This window comes from Xenopus laevis, chromosome 9_10L (assembly GCF_017654675.1).
Source record: "Xenopus laevis strain J_2021 chromosome 9_10L, Xenopus_laevis_v10.1, whole genome shotgun sequence".
Lineage (NCBI taxonomy): Eukaryota > Metazoa > Chordata > Amphibia > Anura > Pipidae > Xenopus > Xenopus laevis.
Genome location: NC_054387.1, coordinates 8520792 through 8540840, shown reverse-complemented (window position 1 = coordinate 8540840; position 20049 = coordinate 8520792). Strand labels below are relative to the sequence as shown.

Genomic DNA, 20049 nt, shown 5'->3' with positions numbered 1-20049 from the left:
GGAGAAAATATTACGCTGGGCGGAAACCAACAAAGTGAGGTTATCCGCCATCCACATTCCGGGGGTATCCAACACAAAGGCGGATTACCTCAGCCGGAATCAAATACAACCCGGAGAGTGGGAACTACACCCAGAAGCATTTGCCGACCTAGCACATCACTGGGGATATCCGCAAATAGACCTCATGGCCTCCAAAGCCAATCACAAAGTACCCAGGTACTTTGCTCGCTGTCGGGACCCGTCAGCAGCAGGGACAGATGCCATGACTCAAACCTGGCAATTCGATCTGGCGTACATATTTCCACCCCTGCCGATGCTACCCCGAGTACTGAAGAAGATCAGACAGTCACAACTCACCGTGATCGTCGTAGCCCCATACTGGCCACGACGGACATGGTTCTCAGACCTGCAGGACATGTCGGTCGACGAACCGATCCGGCTGAACCCCAGACCAGATCTGCTCCTGCAAGGGCCCATACCTCATCACAACCCGGGTCTGTTCCTTTTGACGGGGTGGCTATTGAATCCGACATCTGGAGAAAACAAGGTCTGTCGGAAGACGTCATTGCTACCATGTTGAAGGCTCGCAAAGCAACCTCATCTAAATCTTACCACAGAATATGGCACTCCTATCACAGCTGGTGTACCGAAGAGGGCTTCCCATTCCTAGAACTTCACATCCCTAGGATCCTGTCCTTTCTTCAAAGGGGTCTCCAACTGAATCTCAAACTCAGCTCCCTTAAGGTACAGGTATCTGCTCTATCTGTACTCCTTCAGACAAGACTGGCACTAGACGATTCTATACGGACATTCTTGCAGGGGGTACAACGCCTAAAGCCTCCGTTCAGTTCGCCAGTCCCTGGTTGGAATTTAAACCTAGTTCTCGAAGCACTACTTGATCCACCGTTCGAGCCCATGGGATCTATTTCCGATTCTCTACTGACAAAGAAGGTGCTCTTCCTGATCGCAATATCCTCAACCAGACGAGTGTCCGAACTCAGCGCTCTGTCATCTGAAGAACCATATATAATTTTCCACAAGGACAAAGCCGTCCTTAGAACACTACCTTCCTTTCTGCCAAAAGTGGTATCTCATTTCCACATCAACCAGGAAATAGTAGTGCCAACCTTATGTCCTGATCCCAAGAACGATAAAGAGCGCAGACTACACAAACTAGATGTCGTCCGCGCGCTTCGTTGGTATATAGAGCGGTCAAAGCACTTTCGGCGTTCTCAATCCTTGTTCATATTACCATCGGGGCCTAAAAAGGGCCAGGCAGCCTCTAAAGCAACACTGGCAAGATGGATAAAAGAGACGATAAGACAAGCCTACTCAGCCAAAGGGAAGATTCCTCCCCTGAATCTACGAGCTCACTCAACAAGAGCAGTCGGAGCATCCTGGGCATGGCGCAACTCTGCCTCAGTGGAGCAGCTCTGCAGAGCGGCCACCTGGTCCTCTGTTCACACATTCTCAAAATTTTACAATCTTGACACATACTCCTCAGCGGAGGCGGCGTTTGGCCGAAAGGTACTGCACTCCGTAGTGCAGTAAAAAGTGTCAATCTATTGCCGCAGTTATTCCTCAATTCCCACCCGTTGTCGGGGGCTGCTTTGTTAAATCCCCTAAGGTCCCTGTGTCCCCCAGAGACGACAGAGAAAACAGGATTTTTGATACTCACCGTTAAATCCTTTTCTCTGTAGTCGATAGGGGGACACAGGGCTTCCCGCCCTATTGAGGAACGTTGACCATGTTGGTCTATTGGGAATATTCTTACTGTTTTTTCCTGTTCTGCCATTCGGCGATGAGTTATTACGTTTTTATAAGCAGTATCTTTGGTACAAACTGATTGGAATATGTAAGTGTGTGGGGTTAAGCTGGCTGTCCAGACACGCCCCCTGAATAATTTCATAAGTGTCCTGCCTCCTGGAGGATGGAGCTTAACCCCTAAGGTCCCTGTGTCCCCCTATCGACTACAGAGAAAAGGATTTAACGGTGAGTATCAAAAATCCTGTTTTCTGATAAGGCTTACTTAGTTTTAACCTTTCCTTCTCCTTTAAGGGAAAGTGAGGACCTGCAGTGGAAGTTATTAGTATGTAATTCTTTAAACACAAACTGTTTAGCATGCCTTACTGCAAGGCATTTAGTATTCTATTGCACTCGTTTTGCTAAGATGATCAACGAGGATGATTCTTTTGATCAACTAAGGATTGGCAGAGTAGGTTCTTAGATAAACTGGCAAGCACAGAAAACATATTGAAGGTGTAGGAAATTGGCTGTATGAACCGATTAGTGTTCTAAAAGATTCTTCGTGAACTCTGTTTTGAGCTAGGTGCTTGGCCATATCAACAGAAGGACACACTAGATCAGGGGTCCCCAACCTTTTTTTATCCTTGAGCCACATTCAAAAATAAAAGGAGTTGGGGAGCAACACAGGCATACAAAAACATCCTGGGGTGCTAAATAAGGGCCTATGTGGACTAGCCGACTACAGGAGGCTCTATTTGACGGTACACCTGGTTTTTATGAAACCAAAACTTGCCTCCATGTCTGTAATTAAAAAATAAGCACCTGCTTTGAGGCCACTGGGAGCAACATACAAGGGATTGGTGAGTAACATATTGCTCGCGAGCTACTGGTTGGGGATCACTGTACTAGAAGTTTAACTGGTAAATCTACTTAGCACTGACAATTTGATATAGCAAATATCGGCTCTTGCTTTAATTGTTACTGAAATTGAATTGGTTATCAGGACCTGCTTAGTATAGCTGATTTCATTTACTAATAATGTTAAATTAGGTTGCTTCATGAATAAATGCTATGAATACAATTCTGCTATTTTCTTTGATTTTACTAGGACCTTCCAGAATTTTTTGAGGATAACATGGAGACGTGGATGACCAATTTTCACAACCTGTTAACTTTGGATAACAAACTATTGCAAACTGATGTAAGTGTTAAATGATTAAAGGGATCCTGTCATCGGAAAACATGTTTTTTTTCAAAACACATCAGTTAATAGTGCTACTCCAGCAGAATTCTGCACTGAAATCCATTTCTCAAAAGAGCAAACAGATTTTTTTATATTCAATTTTGAAATCTGACACGGGGCTAGACATATTGTCAATTTCCCAGCTGCCCCTGGTCATGTGACTTGTGCCTGCACTTTAGGAGAGAAATGCTTTCTGGCAGGCTGCTGTTTTTCCTTCTCAATGTAAATGAATGTGTTTCAGTGGGACATGTGTTTTTACCATTGAGTGTTGTTCTTAGATCTACCAGGCAGCTGTTATCTTGTGTTAGAGAGCTGTTATCTGGTTACCTTCCCATTGTTCTTTTGTTTGGCTGCTGGGGGGTAAAAGGGAGGGGGTGATATCACTCCAACTTGCAGTACAGCAGTAAAGAGTGATTGAAGTTTATCAGAGCACAATTCACATGACCAGGGGCAGCTGGGATATTGACAATACGTCTAGCCCCATGTCAGATTTCAAAATTGAATATAAATCTATTTGCTCTTTAGAGAAATGGATTGCAGTGCAGAATTCTACTGGAGCAGCACTATTAACTGATTCATTTTGAAAAATATTTTTTTCCCATGACAGTATCCCTTTAAGTCAGGCAACTGCAATAAGTGCATCTGTATTCTATATGTTCACTGGAAAGCCAAAATAATTAGGGGCTGATTCATTAAGGGTCGAATATCGAAGGTTAATTAATCCTCGATATTCGACTAGGAATTGAAATCCTTGGACTTCGAATATCGAAGTCGAAGGATTTAGCGCAAATTCTGCGATCGTACGATCAAAGGATTATTCCTTCGATGGAACGAGTAAAAAACCTTCGAATCGAACGATTCGAAGGATTTTAATCCAACGATCGAAGGAATATCCTTCGATCAAAAAAACTTAGGAAAGCCTATGGGGACCTTCCCCATAGGCTAACATTGACTTCGGTAGCTTTTAGCTGCCGAACTAGGGGGTCGAAGTTTTTTTAAAGAGACAGTACTTTGACTATCGAATAGTCGAACGATTTTTACTTCGAATCCTTCGATTCGGAGTCGTGGTCGAAGTAGCCCAAAAAATACTTCGAAATTCAAAGTTTTTTTTACTTCGAATCCTTCACTCGAATTTAGTGAATCGGCCCCTTAGTATGGAAAAGCAAAGCCAGCGCAGTTGGAAATAGGGTAAAAGTACAATTGTCTGAATTGGACCACTTTTATTGTGATCCAGCTCCTATAGATTTAATTTCATCAGGTTCATAGGCTCTTCTTTTTGACTTTGCATAACTTTTAACACGGCTTTTAAATCAATTTCCCCACAAAAGGATGAAGAGGAAGCAGGCTTGCTGGAACTGTTAAAGTCCCAAATCTGCGACAACGCGGCTTTGTACGCTCAGAAATACGATGAAGAATTCCAGCCCTACTTGCCGCGCTTTGTCACAGCCATCTGGAACCTGCTGGTGACCACAGGGCAAGAAGTTAAATATGATTTGGTACGATTAGCTGGTTTTTTTTTTTTTCATTTGTTTTCATATGAATTCAAGTCTGATCACGTTTCTGTATGTTTTGCTCTGGGTGCAGTTAGTAAGCAATGCCATCCAGTTCCTGGCATCTGTATGCGAGAGGCCTCACTATAAAAACCTCTTTGAGGACCCCAGCACTTTAACGAGTATCTGCGAAAAGGTCATTGTTCCCAATATGGAATTCAGAGGTGAGTAATAATGTCTTGAATAAATAATAAAACTTAATACAAATAGTATTTCATCACGGAATCATTGATAGAATATTTCAGGCAGAAAAAACGGTTAACCGTGTTTTGAAATTGTGCTTTTGTAGCTGCCGACGAAGAAGCTTTTGAGGACAATTCTGAAGAATACATAAGAAGAGACTTGGAGGGATCAGGTAATATTTTATCCATCATTTTCTTGACCGTTGTTTTTTTTTTCTTTTCTCCAGTGGATGACAATACATTGTTTTGCGTTAGATTAGGGGCTGATTCACTATGGGTCGAATATCGAGGGTTAATTAACCCTCGATATTCGACTAAGAATTGAAATCCTTCGACTTCGGATTATTCCTTCGATCGAACGATTAAATCCTTCAAATCAAAAGATTCGAAGGATTTTAATCCTACGATCGAAGGAATATCCTTCGATCAAAAAAAAGTTAGGCAAGCCTATGGGGACCTTCCCCATAGGCTAACATTGACTTCGGTAGCTTTTATCTGCCGAACTAGGGGGTCGAAGTTTTTTTTAAAGAGACAGTACTTCGACTATCAAATAGTCGAGCGATTTTAACTACGAATCCTTCGATTTGAAGTCGTAGTCTGGTCAAAGTAGCCCAAAAAAACCTTCGAAATTCGAAGTTTTTTTACTTCGAATCCTTCACTCGAATTTAGTGAATCAGCCCCCAAATGTAGTGGAAAAGAACAGTCAATAATAGTCAAATAAGTGACTCTCATTTGAAGCAACGTTCACACACATCCAGATTTGAACGTACCCATTGCTCAGTTTACTAATACTACTTCATTTAAATGATTCATCTCAGATATAGATACAAAGCGCAGAGCAGCTTGTGATCTGGTGCGAGGTTTGTGCAAGTTTTTCGAAGGCCCAGTGACCAACATCTTCTCGGGTTACGTGAACTCAATGCTCCAGGAATACGCAAAGAACCCGTCTGTGAACTGGAAGCACAAAGATGCTGCCATATACCTTGTTACGTCTTTGGCATCTAAAGCACAAACACAAAAGGTAGGCTTTCAAACTCTTCTGTTCCTGAAGCTTGAGATTTAGGAAGACCACACACTGCGGCTCAAAAAGGTGTCATGAGGGTTGTGGCACCCCAATTTTTAACACAAAGAGAGAGAGATTTGCCAGCGCTCGATTTGCCTTTAAAAAATATTTTCAAAAAATGAGGTGTTAGTACCACACTTTGGCCAAAATATGTAAGCTCACGTGCCACGTCAAGGCCCCTCATTGTACGTGAGTCCTACACTATTTGTGAGCATTATAAGTTTGTAGTGCATTTAAAATCAAGTCCCCCAGTAAGACCAATGTGCACTTACCCTTAGCTCTGGAGCTGACGATTTCTTTCTGTGTTCTGTTTACAAATTGTAGCCAAATATTGCCTGGCTGCCATTTAGCCTTTAAAAACAGGGAATCACATATAGATGTATGTTAATTGGCTTGGGGCTAAAAAGCTCTTTGCTATTTCACTATAGCCCCTTAGTTAAGGGGAGGTGCACCATGTTCTTATTACCAGGTCCCAGTCACATGTTTACTGGGGGACTGGTTTTTAAATGCACTACAAAGCTAAAATGCTTATAGTGGAGGAAGGAAATCATTCACAGGTGTAAGTTTGCCGGCTGGGGCTTAAAAGCTCCAAGCTTTCTCACTAGAGCTCCAGAGCTAAGGGTAAGTGCACAATGGTCTTACTGGGGGACTTGATTTTAAATGCACTACAAACTTATAATGCTCACAAATAGTGCAGGACTCACGTACAATGAGGGGCCTTGACGTGGCACGTGAGCTTACATATTTTGGCGAAAGTGTGGTACTAACACCTCATTTTTTGAAAATATTTTTTAAAGGCAAATCGAGCGCTGGCAAATTTTCTCTTTTTGTACAAATATTGGCTTTTTATCGTTTTCGGCAGCTGGTCAACTCCAGAATGTGGGTTAGTCCGAGCGCTGGGACAATGTTGTCTACGGCAGCTGGTCAACGCCACAGCGTGAGTTAGACCGAGCGCTGACGATTTCTTTCTGTGACCCCAATTTTTAAGCCATACCTACTTATATTGGCCGAACCCACTTGCAAGATCATCCACCTTTAAAGCAATATGCACAAATTTATAACTTTCCAGTAACATACAGCATTTTTGATCAATCATTTTGTGGCTCACTCATGCAGGTGGAGGTTTTATGTAGCTTAGAGCTGACCATGGGATTATTAAAGGTGCAGACATTGTGGAATGATATTCATGTAGCCCTATTTCTATTGATGCTGCACCGTCCCTATTAGCTTGTTCTGGATTGACCTGATGTTGGGAAATTATTTCCATATGGCATAAAGGAGAACTAAACCCTAAAAATGAATATGGCTAAAAATGCCATGTTTTATATAGTGAACTTATTGCACAAGGCTAAAGTTTCAGCTTGTCAATAGCAGCAATGATCCAGGACTTCAAACTTGTCACAGGGGGTCACCATCTTGGAAAGTGTCTGTGACACTCACATGCTCAGTGGGCTCTGATTGGCTGTTGAGAAGCTAAGCTTAGGGCTCGTCACTAATTATCCAGCAGAAAATGAGCTTCCCTGGCTGTAATATAAGCTGATGCTACAGGTTTGCTGATTATTAAATTCTGATGCTAATTGCACTGGTTTCTGTGCTGCCATGTAGTAATTATGTGTATTAATTACTAATCAGCCTTATATTGTGACATTTCTATTCTATGTGTACTGTATATTGTGAGTGGGTCCCTAAGCTCAGTAAGTGACAGCAGCACAGAGCATGTGCAGTGAATCAGCAGAAAAGAAGATGGGGAGCTACTGGGGCATCTTTGGAGACACAGATCTTTACTGCTAAAGGGCTGTGGTTGCCTTGGGCTTGTACAGAAGCCCAAAACAAAATGTACAACATTTCTAGCTTCTTTAGTTAAACTTTTTAGTTCTCCTTTAAGCAAATGTAAGGCTTGGCTGAAAATCAAATGTCTGTTTTTTTTTTTTTTAACTCATGTTGGGTGGTATGAGCTTAGAGGAGCAAAATTGTAATACTGATCACTTTCTTTCAGCATGGAATTACTCAAGCCAACGAACTGGTTAACCTAACAGAATTCTTCGTCAATCACATTCTTCCAGATTTAAAGTCTGCAAACAGTAAGTGTTTAAAGGGGAAGTACAGTCTAAATTATTTTGTATACTAACCATAAACATGAACTTACTGCACCACAAGCCTAATCAAACAAATGATTTATGCTTTCAAAGTTAGGGTGTCAAGATAGGGGGTCACCATCTTGTAAATTTGTTAAACATCTTTGCAAGACCAAGACTGTGCACATGCTCAGTGTGGTCTTGGCTGGTGCTTAGGGATCGTCATACATTAGCAGAAGTCAAATAATATCTGCCAGAAGCCGATACAGCAAGTCTGTATTTTGTTTCTATGCTCTTTTGAGACTTTTGACAGAAAGCAAATGTATCTCCAAGAAGCTTCAAAAAACAACAAAAAAAATCTTGTTTAACTGAAATGAAGGTGGAAGGTAGTAGAGGAAATCCATACAAGTATATATATATTTACAAAATTGGTATAATGGTCAGCAGACGTATTGCCAAGTACATGGTTTAACCTGTAGCAGGCCATTATAAGTTGCTTTATTAGTGACTGGGACTCAGGGTGAGAATTATTGATAGTAGTGTTAACCCCCTCCAAGATAATACAGATAATTCTGCTCTTTCCATTAGTGCTTATCAATTTGCAATAAGCCTGTTTTATTAAAGGGATACTTTAAATCCATTTCAGTGCAGAATTCTGCTGGAGCAGCGCTATTAACTGATTCATTTTGAAAAAAAATGTTTTTTCCCATGACAGCATCCCTTTAAGAAGGAAAAACAGCAGCCTGCCAGAAAGCATTTCTCTCCTAAAGTGCAGGCACAAGTCACATGACATGGGGCAGCTGGGAAATTGACTGCCAGAATTCTGCTGGAGTAGCACTATTAACTGATGCGTTTTGAAAAAAACATGTTTTCCGATGACAGGATCCCTTTAAGTTACCTCTAGAAGCTGCGCTTAAAATATCAGTGTCTGTTCCTTTCACAGAGGAACATTTCTTATGTGCTTGTGCCAGTCATGTTTTTATGTGTTGTTCCCATTAGAGCTCGTCATCTGCATTGCGACGCCAGTCTCTTTATTGCTGTTTCGTGATTCTGTATTTTTTTTTCCTCTTCCTTCCAGTCAATGAATATCCAGTTCTTAAAGCAGATGGCATTAAATATATTATGTTTTTCAGAAGCCAAGTAAGTTGTCTTTGCTCAAGTTTGTAGTTTCCCACCTCCTTCGTTCAAGCTGAGATAAAGTCTGTGTGTATAGGCATTGGCATGTGTTTTTTTGCTTCATTTTTCATTTGTTATGAAGAACTCTGGTTTATAGGATCCAGTTTACCCTAGCAACCAGGCAGTAGCAGGAATATGAATAGCAGAGGGCATATATAGAAAGATATGGAATAAAATAACAATTTATAGCCTTACAGAGCAATAGTCTTTTTGGCTGTGCGGATCTGTAGCTCCTATTTGGAAGTTAGAAAGAGGCATAAATATTGGGTAGAATTTCTATGACGTGTATTACCCCTTTAATCTGTTGCCAACAGTAAATTCATTACCAGACAGCAGCAGAACTGCACCGATAATAACCAGCACATAAGATTGTTGGTTACTTAAGGAAACATGCCGTCTTTCTAATCATCTGGAAGAGTCCTACAACATTATGCATTCACAAAAATGGCAGTATTTCCCTTTATAAGGCCTATGGTTTTTTTTTTATTTTTAGACCAGTTTCTTTCATTTTCTGTTTGCAGATTCCCAGAGAACAGCTTCTGGTGACCATTCCTCTCCTAATAGCCTATCTGCAGGCAGAAAGCATAGTAGTACATACTTATGCAGCCCATGCCCTGGAGAGGTTCTTCACCATGAAAGGAGCCGCTACCACCACCCTGTAAGTATAAACTTCTGTGGATTTCCTGTCGTTTATTTTTTTGTTTTCTGGGGTTTAAAGGGGAAGTAAAGTCTAAAATAGAATAAGGCTAGAAATGCTGTATTTTGTATGCTAAATATAATCATAAACTTACTGCACCACAAGCCTATTCAAACTAATGATTTGTTATTTCAAATTTGGTCACAGGGGGTCACCATCTTGTAACTTTGTTAAACATCTTTGCAAGACCAAGACTGTGCACATGCTCAGTGTAATCTGGGCAGTTTAGGGGTCATCCTAAATTATCAAAACAGCGCAAGTCAAATAATATCTGCCAGAAGCAGATACAACAAGACTAATTAATAATCAGAATATACAGACTGCACTGGGTCCTGTGTTGTCATGTAATCTAATGTGGATTTTATAGTTTTTGTATTGTTTAATACAAACTTTCTCCAACTCTGCAGAACCAGTGGCTGCAGCAAAATAATCCCCCAAATAGAATCCCAGTTTATCTGTTTAAATCTGGCTCCATGATCTTTGTCCCTGCAGCTGGAGTTGGAACAGTAAAGGGGATGTAAAGGCAAAAATAAAATCCAATACAAACCTCTACACATACGCCAACTGCTCTACAGAGAAACAAACAAAGCTGCTTGAGTTCTGCATGGCTGGGAAGTAAGGCGGGGGCTCCCCCTGCTGTTCATAAGTATGATTGTTTCCCTGCAGAGCAGTTAGGGACCGTCTGACAATTCCTATCCACAGCAGTAAATGAAGGGAGAATTTCACTGCATAAGTAAATGAAGGGAGAATTTCACTGCATAAGTAAATGAAGGGAGAATTTCACTGCATACAGTCAGGTTTCTTATAAAAACGGTACACATTTTTTTAATTAATGTATATTGGAGAAAGGTTTCTTTTTCATTAAAGAAAGTAAAAATTGATTTTTTTTTTTTGCCTTTACTTGCCCTTTAAAGGAACATGTCCCTGTTTTGACTTGAGCTCATTCTTTTGGGATATTCAAGAAATATGCATTTATTATAAACACACCCAGCCATTGGGCATTTGTCCTTCAGCAAGAGTACAGGCTGATTGTGCTGCAGTATTATCAAACCCCCTCTAGGAATTGCTTTAATATCTTTTAACTCTCTGCAAAGAGAAAATGTTACTGGAACTCTATGGTGTGCATAACTTTTATTTTTTTATTTTTTTCCACCCTCAGCATTGTAGCAGCTGATATGATGCCATACGTGGAGCTCCTTTTAGCTAACCTGTTTAAAGCACTTTCCTTACCTGGCTCAACTGAGAATGAATACATAATGAAAGGTATTTCCATAGCCAATATTCTCTGGATAATTTGGGTGCTCAATGCATTCTATGTTTTAATATTATAAATGTATGAAAAAATCCTTCTTTTTTTTATAGCAATCATGAGAAGCTTTTCATTGCTCCAGGAAGCCATCATCCCATATATACCGTCTGTAATCAGCCAACTAACACAGAAGCTGCTTGCAGTGAGCAAGGTAGTGTCTTAATACTTTTCTGTCTCTGTCCAAGTAAAGGGGATTCTGATATGATTTTCTTCTGTCTGCAATATTTGTGCTGTTGAAATGTCATGTTTTGTTGGGATATATATATCTATCTATATCTATCTATATATATATCTATATCTATATCTATCTATCTATCTATCTATCTATCTATATATATCTCTATATATATCTCTATATCTATCTATCTATCTATCTATATCTCTATATATATCTATCTATATATATATATATCTATATATATATCTATATCTATATATATATATATATATATATATCTCTATATATCATCTATCTATATATCTATATATCTCTCTATATATATCTATATATCTATATATATCTATATATCTACAGTATATCAATATATCATTTATATATCTATTTCTCTATATCTATATAGAAAACTGACCTGCAAATAAATTTGAGGTTGTATTCTTCACTCTTTTAGAATCCAAGCAAACCTCATTTCAATCACTACATGTTTGAGGCCATCTGTTTATCCATACGAATCACCTGCAGAGCAAACCCTGCTGCTGTTGCGAGCTTCGAGGATGCCCTCTTCCTGGTCTTCACCGAGATCCTGCAGAGCGATGTTCAAGGTACAGCGGTTCTAGCCCATACCAAAATAAGTGTGCCAGCAGTATAACATGGAGGCATGGGCCTTTCTAGTTTGGGCCAGTACAATTGGTTGGATATAATAGCTCTAGTTCTGAAGTACAACAAGAACTAGATGGAAATTGTGCCTCAAGTCAATGGTGACTCCATCACTACAAACAGTCTCTTCCTTTTAAAGTGTGTATGAAATCCTTCTGTCTGTGTCTCACTAAACGTATGATTAGAGGCTGACGAGTTTGTGGATGCTGAACGTCTTACATCTTGAAACAAATGTTGGCCCTTAAGTTCTTGATTAATTGCAACTCCCAGAATACCCCAGGGTACTCCGGGCCGGAACTAGAGGTAGCAGAGTAGGTACCCGCAATCATGGGGCACTTTTTTGCCTTTAGTAGTTTTTAAATTTTATAAACCGCCTGTTCTAACCCCCTCTTGCTTGTGATTCATACTGCGGGCAGAAGCACTCCCTCTTGGCAGCTGCTGGTACAGGTACATATTTGTGGGCAATATCTTGCTTGCTGCTTGCACAGGTAAACAGATGATTGGGGCAATATGATGGATTTTTGGCTGCTGCTGCCACAGGTACATATTTGAGCAGTAACGTAACTTGGTGGGGGCGGGCCCTGGTTCGGGCCCGCCCCCACCCTTGTCTGTGCGATTTTTCTCTGCGCCTGCAGCCGACTCCAGCCGCGCACGATCTTCTGGGGGGGCCTTGCGGGGGTGTGGGCCCTGGCCCATTGGCACCCCCTGCTCCCCCGGTAGTTACGCCCCTGTATTTGAGGGCAATATGATGGATTTTTGGCTGCTGCTGGCTTAGCTACTGATAGGGGGCAATATGAGTGATTGGCTGCTGCTGGCTCAGATATATGAGGCAATATGGTGGCTGCTGGCACAGGTACACAGATGTTTGGGGCAATATGATGGATTTTGGCTCCTGCTGGCACAGGTACAAATTAGGGACAATATGATAGATTTTATTTGACTGCCGCTGGCATAGTTACAGGTTGGGGGTAACAATATGATGGATGTTTTGGCTTATGCTGGCACAGGTACAGATTGGGGGCAATCAGAGGGATTGACTGCAGTTGGCATAGGTACAAATGGGGGCAACATGATGACTGCTGGCACAGGTACAGGGGGCAATATGAATGGTAGGGTGGGAAATGGTAATGCAGGACTGGTTGGGGGGGGGCATTGATTGAAGACCTTGCCTAGTGTGCCAAAATACCTTGGCCCGGCCCGGCCCTGCCCCTGTTGCTTGTACAGGTGTGGGATCACCTTATTACCTTATTCCCCAAATTTAAGTTAAAAATGAATGTTCCTGTCTCTAGTGTTTCAGTCTAGTCGCTGTGATGCAGGAGCATCTGAACTGTTACAATTTGCTACATGTAGTTGATACAATCAGCAGTATCTGTGGAAAATAAGTGCAACTATTGTATCAATTCTAACAGCTTTTGATGAAATCAGCGATTCTGCTCAGCAGGGACAAATGTATCTACTAAATGTATTCATTTAGAACAGTTAGAGTCGGCGACCCCACCTCTCGGAGATGCTTTAGAACAGGGGTGCCCAAAAGGAAGATCAGGATCTACCAGTAGACCATTAGTTGGTGATCAGTAGATCTCAAGACACTGTCAACAGCTTGTCTCAATCACCCTCCTATTTCATCCTTTTCATTCAGATATTTATTATATTAAGGTTACATAAAAAATAGTTGTTAAATATATAGTGAATAAAGTACCCCCTCTTGTAAAATATAAGGATATTATAAGTTACCGAGGAGTTTCATGACAATATAAAAACACAAGGCCGAATTTATTATAATACACAAGTTTCAGTGAGTCATGTGACAGAAATGACATCAGAACTCAACGTTTATAACTGATGACATCAGAACTCACCGTTTATAATGATATAATTTACAAGATATTCATGGCTTCTGTGTATTATAGCAATATAAATTCTCTCATACATCGAAATAATATTTAAGTAATATTTCCCGTGGAACAGAATGCTTACAATGCTTTTATGGATGTAGATCATAATGGGACAACATCACTAAAAGTAGACCTCGCATTAGTAAAGTATGGGCTCTCCTGCTTTAGAAGGTGAACAATTTAACTTTAACACTTCAAAATTAGAAAAAGGGTCACAAATAGAAAGTCATTTGAAAAAAGTTTTTATTAACAACTGAACTGGAAAAAGTGTTTGACGGTGAACATCCCCTGTAATATGATCGCTATGCTACGGGTCCTGATTAGATGTTTGTGCAACGATTGATCCTAGGGTTTGTAAATAGTCATTCTTTCTCTTTTCATTTCAGAATTTATCCCCTATGTCTTTCAAGTCATGTCCTTGCTCCTGGAAATTCACACAACTGATATCCCACCATCCTACATGGCCCTGTTTCCGCACCTTCTTCAGCCAGTTCTGTGGGAGAGAACGGGTAACATCCCTCCTCTTGTCAGACTTCTGCAGGCTTATCTCGAGAGAGGAGCCACGACCATTGCTGCAAGTGCCTCTGATAAAATCGTACGTTTGCCTCATTCTCCGATAAGCTACAGTATATGGTCATGCCCAAATAATTTGCATTCTAATGATTGTTTCTCGTTTTGGATTGTTTTTAGCCTGGTCTGCTTGGTGTCTTCCAAAAACTGATTGCCTCTAAGGCCAACGATCATCAAGGCTTTTATCTGCTTAACAGTATTATTGAGCATTTGCCCGCGTAAGTAAACCTGCAATGATTGGTTTAACCCTTTATGTCTAGTCCAGGGCCCTGGAAGGAGTTGGGAAGCAATCTCAGGATCTCATTAAAGGGGTTGTTCACCTTTGCGATAACTTTTAGTTTTCAATTTTTATTATTGAAGCCTTTTGAGTTATTTAGCTTTTTACTCAGCAGCTCTTAAAGGAGAAGGAAAGCTACGGAGGCATTTTATTGCCAATAGATTAGCTCAATAGTGCAAGCTAGAAGAATCCTATATTTATTCTGTAGAATGTTTTACTATACCTGAGTAAAAAGCTCTAAAAGTTCTGTTTGTTTAGGATAGGAGCTGCCATATTAGCTGGGTGTGACATCACTTCCTGCCTGAGTCTCTCCCTGCTCTGGGCTCAGATTACAGTAGAGAAGGGAGGGGGGGGGAAGAGGAACAAACTGAGCATGCTCAAGCCCTAGCCCTGGAGGTTTAAGCTGAAAACAGGAAGTCTGATACAGAAGCCCATGAGTACACAATAGAAGGAAAGAAATGTGCTGTTTCTTTTGACAGAGGACTCAGAGCAGCATTACTTTGAGAGTTTTCTGGTATATTTAAATGGACCTTTCTGATAAGGCTTACTTAGATTTTACCTCTCCTTCTCCTTTAAGCAATCTGGTAACTAGGGTCCAAATTACCCTAGCAATCACGCATTCATTTGAATAAGCGGAGATGCCTGAATAAAAAAATCAGTAATAAAAAGTAACAATACATTTTGTAGCCTTACAGAGTATTTGCTTTTAGATGGGAGTCTGCGACGCCCATTTGAAAGCTGCAAAGAATCGGAAGAAAAAGTCAAATAATTATAAAACAATAATAAAAAAAATGAAAACCAATTGAAAAGTTGCTTAGAACTGGCCGTTCTATAACATAGTTAAAGTTACCTTAAAGGTGAACCACCCCTTTAAAGTGATTGTCATGATATCTATGATGTAGTTTTTACAGCAAGTGTATTTAGTTGTAATATTGGTGTGTAGGTGCATCTCAGGTCATTTTGCCTGGTCATGTGATTTCAGAAAGAGCCTGAACTTTAGGATGGAACTGCTTTCTGGCAGGCTGTTGTTTCTCCTACTCAATGTAACTGAATGTGTCTCAGTGGGACCTGGATTTTACTATTGAGTGTTGTTCTTAGATCTACCAGGCAGCTGTTATCTTGTGTTAGGGAGCTGCTATCTGGTTACCTTCTGTTTCTAGGCTGCTGGGGGGAAAGGGAGGGGGTGATATCACTCCAACTTGCAGTAAAGAGTGACTGAAGTTTATCAGAGCACAAGTCACATGACTGGGGGCAGCTGGGAAACTGACAAAATGTCTAGCCCCATGACAGATTTCAAAGTTGTATATAAAAAAATCAGTTTGCTCTTTTGAGAAATGGATTTCAGTGCAGAATTCAGCTGGAGCAGCACTATTAACTGATGCCTTTTGAAAATAAAAATGTATTTCCTGTGACAGTATCCCTTTAAGGCCAGCTAATGTTTATAGATGGAGTCACTAAGTGCTTATTGGCATGCACATTTCCCTTTTCTATCCAGCAGACAATGAATTTGCAGGGTAAACAGAAAATCTTGTAATGCGCAACTATTTCTAGCTTAAATTCTCATAGATAGCTAAGAAAAAGCTGTTTGATGATCCGGAAGTGCTTATTTGCCAAATAGTCCTGACATTTTTTTTGGATTTTTGCTTAACTCGCTGGTCGGGGTCATATCATTTGTAAAGTATGTCCTAATTGTGTTTGTTTTCCTGCAGAGAATGTATTGAGCAGTACAAGAGGCAAATCTTCATCGTTCTTTTCCAAAGGCTTCAAAGTTCCAAAACAACAAAGTTTGTTAAAAGTAAGTTCATTCCTGTATAACTCAGCCTGCAGCCTTGTGCCTTTATATGGTCACAGAACAACCCCTCAGTGACTTCTAATATCCTTATCATTTACAGTAGGGGGGACATTATCCCTTATAATACATGAGTGATACTCAGAGTTCCCTGTATAACTCAGCCTGCAGCCTTGTGCCTTTATATGGTCACAGAACAACCCCTCAGTGACTTCTAATATCCTTATCATTTACAGTAGGGGGTTCATTATCCCTTATAATACATGAGTGATACTCAGAGTTCCCTGTATAACTCAGCCTGCAGCCTTGTGCCTTTATATGGTCACAGAACAACCCCTCAGTGACTTCTAATATCCTTATCATTTACAGTAGGGGGTACATTATCCCTTATAATACATGAGTGATACTCAGAGTTCCCTGTATAACTGTGTAGGGGTTACATTATCTATACATCAGATTATAGTGTGTCGTAATAATGTCCTTCAAGTTAAATTATTATGAAATAATTGAATGCAGACACCAAATTCTGTATCTGTGCAACAAAGTCCTCCAAGGAAGTTGGTTATTGTCGAGTCATTGACTATAAAACCGTAAAACGGTTGCCCTTAAGTAACGTATTTCCTGCTCTGTGTAATTTCCTGAAGTCATTTGCAAGCGAATAAACATTTATGCCCTGACAGCAAAGTTTAGAAATACTTTTGTGCCCATCCAATAAGTGTGTTCTTGCTATTCCCATCAGTGAATGTTGTTACTCTGCAGTATAATATTGAGCACTTCTCTTGTGTCACATGTCTCCTCTCTCCCTATATTAGGTTTCCTAGTCTTTCTAAATTTGTTTTGCATCAAATTTGGAGCCATTGCGCTGCAGGAAATGTTTGACAGTATCCAACCAAAGTAAGTAAAATTCGACCGGAATTCAACTGATTTTCTACTTCTGATTAAAGGGAAACCAACAACCGTAAATGTAGGGAAATTAGTCACTACTCTTTAGCCAAGTTCTCACCATGCCTTTCCTTATTAAAGAGATTTTAATTTTTATGGTTTCGTTTTTATTTCTAAATGACACTGTTTACACTGCAAATAATTCACTCAACAATATAAAATTTAATTCCTGAACCAGCAAGTGTATTTAGTTGTAATATTGGTGTGTAGGTGCATCTCAGGTCATTTTGCCTGGTCATGTGCTTTCAGAAAGAGCCAGCACTTTAGGATGGAACTGCTTTCTGGCAGACTGTTGTTTCTCCTACTCAATGTAATTGAATTTGTCTCAGCGGGACCTGGATTTTACTATTGAGTGCTGTTCTTAGATCTACCAGGCAGCTGTTATCTTGTGTTAGGGAGCTGCTATCTGGTTACCTTCCCATTGTTCTGTTGTTAGGCTGCTGGGGGGGAAAGGGAGGGGGGTAATATCACTCCAACTTGCAGTACAGCAGTAAAGAAGTTTATCAGAGCACAAGTCACATGACTGGGGGCAGCTGGGAAATGTCAGATTTCAAACTTAAATATCTATTTGCTCTTTTGAGAAAACAATTTCGGTGCAGAATTCTGCTGGAGCAGCGTTAACTGTTTTATTTTGCAAAAAAAAAAAAAAAAAAAAGGTTTTCCCATGACTATCCCTTTAAGTAGTAACGTGATGTGCATGGTTTATTATTATTATTACTACTACCAAGTAATTCTAAAAGCCTAATCTGCAGCATTGTATACAGTAATAAATGATGGTTCATGATGGTTTTTCTTGCCGCAGAATGTTCGGAATGGTCGTGGAGAAGATCATTATCCCTGAGATACAGAAAGTTTCTGGACCTATCGAAAAGAAAATCTGCGCCGTTGGACTGACGAAGGTTCTCACAGAATGCCCAGTGATGATGGACACAGAGTATACAAAGCTTTGGTAAGCGGAGCAGCCATACCTGTAACTTGCATTGAGGTGGAGCATCTATTCTCTGAGCCATGACACAAGTACAGAAGCCTGAAGATGTTTATGAAGTGACCCCCGACGTGCTGCAAAATCAGTACTTTGTATGGTTTGAGTTTGGTTTTAAATGTATTGAAATGTGTGGGTTATATACAAGCTGCATGGGGCAGTAAAAAACCTAACTCCTGAATGGTTGCCGTGGGTTACTGTGCAAATCGTTGCCATTTGTATAAAGATGGATCACAAAGACTGGCCGGTACACAAGGCACATCATAGTTCTTTAGTCCTTTATGTACTATGGTCTGGCACTGATATTCATTCCAACGAATGGAAGTGAGAGCAGGAACTGAGATCCATAATATCTATTTACTCTTTCTTTACTTTGCTCTTATAGAGCGAGAGATGGAGGGAGAAAGGTAGATAGATGGAGAGAGAGAGAAGGGGAGCGAGAGAGACGGGGAGAGAGAGCGAGACGGAGATAAAGATGGAGAGAGTGCTTGCCGGAGAGAGTGCTTGACATGGAGAGATAGAGATTGCTTGACGGAGAGAGTGCTTGCCGATGAGAGTGCTTGACATGGAGAGATAGAGATTGCTTGCCATGGAGAGAGTGCTTGCCATGGAGAGAGTGCTTGCCATGGAGAGAGTGCTTGCCATGGAGAGAGTGCCGGATGATGGAGAGAGTGCCGGATGATGGAGAGAGTGCCGGATGATGGAGAGATTGATAGATATAGTTGATAGACAGACAGACAGACAGATAGACAGACAGACAGATGTTCCCAGGTACTTATCTCAAACTGAGCTCCTTGCATACTATCTCATAGTAAAGGTTTTATTTTCGCTTACCGAATGCCAGCGGCTCCAGAGAGTCATCACGTTTTATTTCAATGCATTTATTCCCATTGTATGTCCAGGTGATTTATATCCAGTCTGGTAACTCCTAATAGTACTGTGTTGGGTATAAATATTTAATTGATTTGCCAGTAAGACAAAGCTTTTACTAGTAGTTGCTGTGCCTCTGAATATCTGTGTGACCATTATTAATACAGATCGGTTCACGTTTTAAGTTCACTTTTTTAGTAAGTTATAGAATGGCCCATTCTAAGCAACTTTTCAATTGGTCTTCATTATTTCTTACATTATTTTTTTTAAAATTTGCCACCTTCTTGATATTTCCAGCTTGCAAATGGGACCCCATCTAAAAACAAATGCTCTGTAAGGCTACAAATGTATTGTTATTGCTACTTTTTATTACTCGTCTTTCTATTCAGACCTCTCCTATTCAGATTCCAGTCCCTTATTCAAATCAATGCATGGTTGCTAGGGGAATTAGGACCCCAGCAACAAGATTGCTGCAAACTGGAGAGCTGCCGAATAAGAAGCTAAACGCAAAAACCTAAAAAAATGAAAATGAATTACAATTTGTTTAGAATAGAATATCATTCTCTACATCATACTAAAAGTTATCTCAACTCCTTAAAAGCTTTAGGTTTTTGAATTTCTGTTTCACACAAAATATAGTTCTGTTATTAAGAATATATGAAGGAGATTCTCAGGAAGATCCTATTTAATGGAATGAATTCTCAACCCGACAGGACTCCATTGCTCCAGGCTCTCATTGGCTTGTTTGAGCTTCCTGAAGACGACACCATCCCAGACGATGAACATTTCATTGATATTGAAGATACTCCGGGCTACCAGGCGGCCTTCTCTCAATTGGCATTTGCTGG

At 40.4% G+C, this 20049-nt stretch overlaps 1 protein-coding gene across 2 annotated transcripts in view; it reads left to right on the top strand.

Moving 5' to 3' along the window:
* The window catches only part of cse1l.L (CSE1 chromosome segregation 1-like L homeolog), a 38729-nt gene that overhangs the window by 16308 nt on the left and 2372 nt on the right, over window positions 1-20049 (top strand). For both annotated transcript variants that reach the window (NM_001092566.1, XM_018234370.2), the window contains 17 exon segments: window positions 2855-2947; window positions 4318-4485; window positions 4574-4703; window positions 4829-4894; window positions 5540-5742; window positions 7781-7865; window positions 8938-8999; window positions 9557-9693; window positions 10892-10995; window positions 11095-11192; window positions 11671-11821; window positions 14158-14366; window positions 14462-14559; window positions 16328-16413; window positions 17220-17301; window positions 18152-18298; window positions 19915-20049. The exon segment at window positions 19915-20049 is cut by the window's right edge and continues 97 nt beyond it. In NM_001092566.1, coding sequence (NP_001086035.1) covers window positions 2855-2947; window positions 4318-4485; window positions 4574-4703; window positions 4829-4894; window positions 5540-5742; window positions 7781-7865; window positions 8938-8999; window positions 9557-9693; window positions 10892-10995; window positions 11095-11192; window positions 11671-11821; window positions 14158-14366; window positions 14462-14559; window positions 16328-16413; window positions 17220-17301; window positions 18152-18298; window positions 19915-20049 — 2054 coding nt within the window.